At 31.5% G+C, this 6,568-nt stretch overlaps 1 protein-coding gene across 2 annotated transcripts; it reads right to left on the bottom strand.

Moving 5' to 3' along the window:
* Positions 1–1,884: 1,884 nt before the first annotated feature.
* LOC121777427 (putative TrmH family tRNA/rRNA methyltransferase) lies at positions 1,885–4,185 on the bottom strand. 2 transcript variants are annotated; one of them, XM_042174679.1, is made up of 4 exons: positions 3,801–4,181; positions 3,320–3,421; positions 2,970–3,096; positions 1,885–2,429 (listed from the first exon to the last, which is right to left on the bottom strand). In XM_042174679.1, the coding sequence occupies exons 1-4, from the start codon at positions 4,032–4,034 to the stop codon at positions 2,215–2,217; spliced, it is 678 nt and encodes a 225-aa protein (XP_042030613.1). In that variant the 5' UTR covers positions 4,035–4,181; the 3' UTR covers positions 1,885–2,214. The 2 variants fall into 2 exon arrangements, with proteins under 2 accessions (XP_042030613.1, XP_042030614.1); XM_042174680.1 differs by having other exon boundaries at positions 2,290–2,443; positions 3,801–4,185.
* Positions 4,186–6,568: the final 2,383 nt, after the last annotated feature.

Raw genomic sequence — 6,568 nt, 5'->3', positions numbered from 1 at the left:
ATTCCGTGCTTTTATATTTAATTGATGGACCATTTATTGAATAAATCTTAACTATGCTATAACAATAAAAGAAATGAGTAACTTAGCTTGAATAAGGCCTAATCAACACCTTAACAAATAATAGTTGAGAAATTTTAAGTTTTTGTATGAAGAACTGAATTATAAAAGCTATTAAGAGTTGTATGCTTATTTAATTGTAACAAATGCAAAAAAGATGAACAATAACTTGACAGGCTAACTTATTCTACCAAGTAACATGCTCCATTCGAGTCGATTTAGATTAATTGTAACAATCATGAATCAACTTCTTCGCTACCAACACATTCAATGAACTCATACAAAATGCATGGAGAAATTAGTACTGCTTAATGAACCCAAACCTTACTAAATAATATCGACTACGCTGGCGACTATGAACAAAGATTCAACTACTTGAGTTGCGAGAATATCAAGTTAACATCTAATCTTCCGTCTAACATGCAGATCTGAACATAGGCAAGTAACAATTAAACTTAATTGTAAATATCACAACATGGAAGTTAATTATACTCGATAGAAATCCATGGATTCCATCATAAAACCAACTGGTGATAAGAGGAGTGGCCCATGAGATTTATATATTAATTTCAGGTTTTTCTTGACACCGATGTGAGATAGTTGGAAGTTACTCCTTTTAGTTTCAATCGTCAACACTCTCCCCCAAACTCTTCAAGGTGTACATTGGAGGGGTCGGACTTTTTTCTGATCGTTTGGACGATTGACCCATATTTTTTTCGATCGGTTGGACCAATGGCCCAAATTTTAACCCAGATATACTGTCGGGTCAGTCATTTTATTTTTTTGGTTTTCCCAGATATACTACGTAGGCCATATAAATTTAGTCCACAGTCGGCGTCTCGCTCTGATACCATGACAGAAATCCATGAGTTTCATCCTAAAATCAATTGGTGATAGGAGGAGTGGCCCTTGGGATTTATATATTAGTTTCAAGTTTCTCTTGACACCGATGTGTGATAGTAGTAAGTTATGTTTTAGTTTCAATTGCCCACAGTTGAAGCACGTACGAAATTTACGAAATGCGTAGTAAAGTAGAAAATCAAGATATTATCAGCGTCAGGTGTTGAGGTGCAGTGATTTTCTAAGAATGGAGAAATTGTCGCGATATTGGAAATAACTTATGCGAGGATGCAGAGGTTTTGGGAGAGAGGAAAGGACGAAGGTGGTGTTGCAGCTGCCGGTCACGGCGGTGGCGGCCATCTCTCTAGGCTTTTTAATTTGGTTTTTTAAATAATAATTTTATTTTTCTAATAAAATAAAAAATTCTAATCTAAATCCCTAGTCTATGCCTAATTTTTAATTGTGGTGGACGAAATAATTCAAAAGATAATGTTTTGGTGTATTTTTTATTTTAATTTTTTACTTTTAAAATATTGAAAGAGAGAGATAGAAGATATGGCATAAGGTGATTGAAAAAGTGAAGTGAATAATATCATTTTAGGTACTCAAACTATAAGAAAATATTATATTTAGTATTAGAGAGAAAGATAAATATAAAGAAAATATCAAATCTAGTACCTAGATATGAAAGGGCATTTTTGGTGCAAAATTATGATGAATAGTGAAAAAAGTATCAAAAATGTGATTATACATTAATTTAGGGACTACGCACAATATTTTTAAAGTTTAGGTATCATTTGCGTGCAAAATGCATAGTTCATGGACCATTTACGTAGTTCACTCTAGTTTATAATAGAATGTGAGTTTAATGTGATGGTGGGTCTCTAGCACAAAATGGAGAAAAGCAAATGGGACTTTAAATAGCAGAGGGAGTAGTAGCATATTCAAATAATAAGCATAACAAATCAATTATACTTACAGAAATAATTGCTGCAGAAACCATTTTCAATTCAGATTGCAGAAATAAAAATTTCCAGACATTTCTCTATAAATACTGTGTTTAGTAGCATAATACCAACATGACTAATTTGCTACACAAGTCTTACTGTTAGGGAAAATCTGATCAAATTTCTCGATCTTCACCTCTTACACCTTGAATTTTTACTAATGTCAGATACATATAAGTGTATGCATTCCTTCAACGGTTTCTGGTGTTTGTTAATTGCATACAAAGTCACATTCAACCTCTTTCATAAAACGAGCGCAATCTAGAGCAGGTAGATGTCGAAAGGACCTTCGAATGGGAAGTCCCTTTCGTTATGAGTCAAACAACGAATCCAAAAGGTTGGCAGGATTTTCGTTGTTCCCACTTTCAGAAAAGAAGCCATTTCCAGCGCTTTCCTTCTTCAGTTTCCGTTCCTCTGCTATGGATTCTGCTGTTTCTGCACAGAATTTCCTTCCCGTCAAAGCAGGTTTATCGGCCACAATAAACTTGTTCCCTTCACGAGTTCTTTCAGAGAATCCTGCCCAAACTGGAAAAAAATTTCTTGAAAGTACATGTAAGTTGTAGGACAATCAACTAACTTAAAAAAATACTCCCTCAGTCCCATAGAAATAAGTCAAATTTCATTTTTCGTTCGTCCCATATAAAAAGTCCATATCCATTTATAGAAACCTTTTTCTCCTTTTATACTTTATCATTTATGGGCTCCACCATCTACTACATTATTTCAACCACATTTTCTCGTTATCTCTTACTTTAACAATTACGCATTAAAATCCATGCCATCTCCAAATAGCTTAATTCTATAGGACGGAGGGAGTACCAAAACCAACGTCTAGATAAACTTTTTTTACAGGGAAGTAAGTTTGAACTCATTATAATTTGAGGAGGCCAACACATAGTATATATGTTTTCCAATGAGATAAACAATTTTACCCAACATATATAATGATCCATAGATATGTATTCAACTGCAAGTGTTTATCATTGTCTAAAAACAGACAAAAAGTTAAATGTGAAAGCATAAAACATCGACTCAGATAAAATCGACGGGGAATAATAAGTATACCTGCAAAATGTTGTAGGACAATGGACGCAGCTACAGTTACATTTAAAGAAGCAGTGCCACCGCCATATTGTGGAATGTAAACGAAGAAGTCGCACATCTCACACTCCTTTGGAGAAAGCCCTGTTCCCTACAGAATACCCACAATTAGCATCGTGTTATATAATTCAACCTCAAAATAAAGAAAAAACTCAATAAAAGGAAGGGCAATTTCTTATGAGCAAAATCTGAAATGAGAAGGTTGTGTGTACTAAACATACTACAACTAGTTTAAACTAAGCTCTACGCACGGTTAGGCACTGATTTTAGGGTTAAGAGTTGCGATTTCTAGTAAGAAGTGGAATACATTCAACCTCGTTGCCCACGAGAAAAGCAGTGCTCTTCCTGAAAGGATGGGTGTTAACTGGCACGGCGTTATCTGTGATCTCCACTCCACATATGTCACAGTCCTTCTCCTGATCAAATCACAACAAATCCATATCAGAAGCAGAAATTGAATTTCTGATTGCAGATTTCACTAAAGAAAGATCAAAATATGAAGATTGCATCATATCAACGAAGATCAATGGTTTGTAACTGAGATCAACTTGTTTACTCTCAATGAAGTGTAGATCACATCAAATGCAGATCTTCATCACACATACACAGAGTCACAGACAGAATTTCTATATGTGAATCAGAATCTAATCAAAATTGTGAAATCTTAGCTTAGTTTGAACTATTCAGAAGCGAATTAAACTGAAATCGCAGTGAGCATATCAATTTACATATACAATTGAATCAAATACGTGAAGATGATTGGAACATAATAAATTGAACATATAGAGATGCGACCTTGAGATAGTTGCGGGCAAGAGAGAGTGTGTGAAAATGACGGAAACGCATGTGCGAGGTGGAGCCGTGGCTGCCGAAGGCGTTGAAGTCGCGGCGGCCGACTAAAATCAGCTCCGACACCCCGAAAGCGGTAGCGCTGCGGGCGAGCGTCCCGACGTTGTGCCGCTTCGCTATATTGTGAACAACCACGTAGCTCTCGTATACCTCAGTCTTCTTCTCATCCTCCTTCTCCATGTGGATTCGTACCACCGGCGACTTGGCCGTGGCGGTGGGGGCGGCGGCGGCGCGGTGGATGTTAAGGGTTTTAGGGGAGTGACTCGGCTCACCACATGCGACGTCGTTTGCAAGTTTCAATTATAAATACCAAATGATCGAAAAATAAAGATTGCGCTAGTCTATTTTTATTTATTGATGGAACGACAATAGATTTTTCCGCATTTGTTGTGGAAGTACTGTGTTTCAATTTTTTTAATAATAGTACTTTATTATAAAGGAAACTACAAAAAAGTTATTTGGAAAATATAGGATGGATATCTGAGGTATTTTGTGCAAATAAAGTACATTCGAGGTACTTGAATAAAATTTTAATTCATTTGAAGTATTTTTTATTTTTGGATATTTTTATCATTTCTTTACTTTTTTTGCATTGAGGGGTATTTTAGTACACCTACAAAAATTGTTTCTCTCTTTCTAATTAATTTATAATTTATATCTCTCATTTCTTCACACTCTTCCAATTTATTTATGATTTCTATCTTTTTCTTTATCTTTTCACTATTTCCTTTCCTTCTTATTTATATCTCTTAAAATTATTAGTTATACTTCACAAATAATTTATATTTTAATATGAATTCAAATAATATACAACAAAAAACTAATTTAAATTTACACTAGTTCAATTAAAAATAATAATTTGAATAAATAATAATATTATATAATTATCATTTATGAGTAAAAGCAAATGAAAAATAAAAATAAAAATATAAGTCTTTTAAATATAATAATATCTAATTGATAATAATATATTAACCATAACAATCTTGAATTTTGATAGAAAACATATACAAATAATTGAATGTATATATTATCAATAATATAAAATATATGTGACGTATAGCTAATAATATTAAGGGAGATAATTAGTTAAATAAGAAAAAAAGGAAGATAGACATGATAATTGAAATCATAAAGAGTTAGGATAGAAAAAATAAAGATATAAATCATAAATAAATAAATAAGAAAGCGAGAATATGATATAAAGGAAATGTCAGTTGTCCTTGAGGCTGCAAAGAGCAAAATTTGAAAACTACTTAAAATGAATTTAAATTTTGTTCAAGAACCTTAGATGCAATTTATTTTCATGGAGTACCTTAAATATGCATCTATAGAGTACTATATTTGTAGTTCGCTCTTTATTATAAAATTAATATAATAAAATAGGATTCACATATCACTAACTTTTTCAACTTAATTTTCTTGATATGTGTCTCACTTTAACTGGGTCTCCTCCATTCAAATTGGCGGGTTGTTCAGGCTGGCCCAGTTGGATTGCGGGTTAGTCCATTAGATTGGACTTTTACATTAAAAAATAAATAAAATCTATGATTTGCAATTATACATAGCAAAAACCTTTATACGCGTGGATCTTCCTTGACTCTAGCGGGTTAACAACAACATCAATAATTTGTTGGTCATGTTTGGTTGACGGGAAGTAAAGTTGACAAAAAAAAGTGATTTCTAGGAAAATAAATCACGGAATATGATTTCTAACAATTTTACTTTCCTGTGCTATATCAAGATTTTATTTTATTTAAACACTACACTAAGCCATAATACCTAATATTTTTATTAGTAAACTAAAAATAATATTAAAACATTATTATAATAATTATATTAATATTATGATGGATAATTTAATGATTGGATTAATATTTTCTTAATTTATTAGTTCATAACACTATAATCATAAATGGTAAAATAATAAATATAATTATTATTATAATTAAATTATAATTATAGTCATTTACTAATATTATAATTGAATAAAATTTATAACTTAAAATTTCATTAACACTTTTTTATTAATTATTATTTACATAATAATTATTGATATTATTATATGAATCTTAATATAAACAATTAATTATTATTACATTAATAATTGTAGTGGTAATAAGTATAAATAATATAATAATACTAGGATTGTGATTATAATTATTTATTATATTGAAACTAAGAGTATGATTTATAATTTAAAAATTAATTAATAAAAATAATACAATAATAATAATAATAGTTGTATAAAATTATATATCCCACTCCATTAAATACCTAAATATGTAAGAACCCTAAAACTTGTAAACATAATACCTAAGAAAAGCTAGGATTCAGAGTCCTGAAAAGTTGTACTATTTTCCTTGTTTTGAGAATTTTGATTACTTTTCCACTTTAATTAAAAATCAAAACAAACACAGAATTTTAAAAATTACGCAGACAGAATCTTAGCAATCAAACATGGCCGTTGTAAATACACAAAAACTACAAATGGTACATAGACCCCACATTTTATTAACTCATTTCACTCACATTTTATTATAAAACTAATATACAAAGGTGGGACCCATACTCCACTTGCTCCTTTGAAGTTATTTCTTGTAGAGGCTACATCTTAATCGCATTTCACACATTTCACACACTACACACTACACATGTTTCACACACTACATGCATTTCACACACTACGCACTACACACTACACAAATTTCACA

This window comes from Salvia splendens, chromosome 18, assembly GCF_004379255.2.
Source record: "Salvia splendens isolate huo1 chromosome 18, SspV2, whole genome shotgun sequence".
Taxonomy (NCBI): Eukaryota; Viridiplantae; Streptophyta; class Magnoliopsida; order Lamiales; family Lamiaceae; genus Salvia; species Salvia splendens.
Note: the sequence above shows the minus strand (reverse complement) of the source record. Positions and strands in the feature narration are given on the sequence as shown.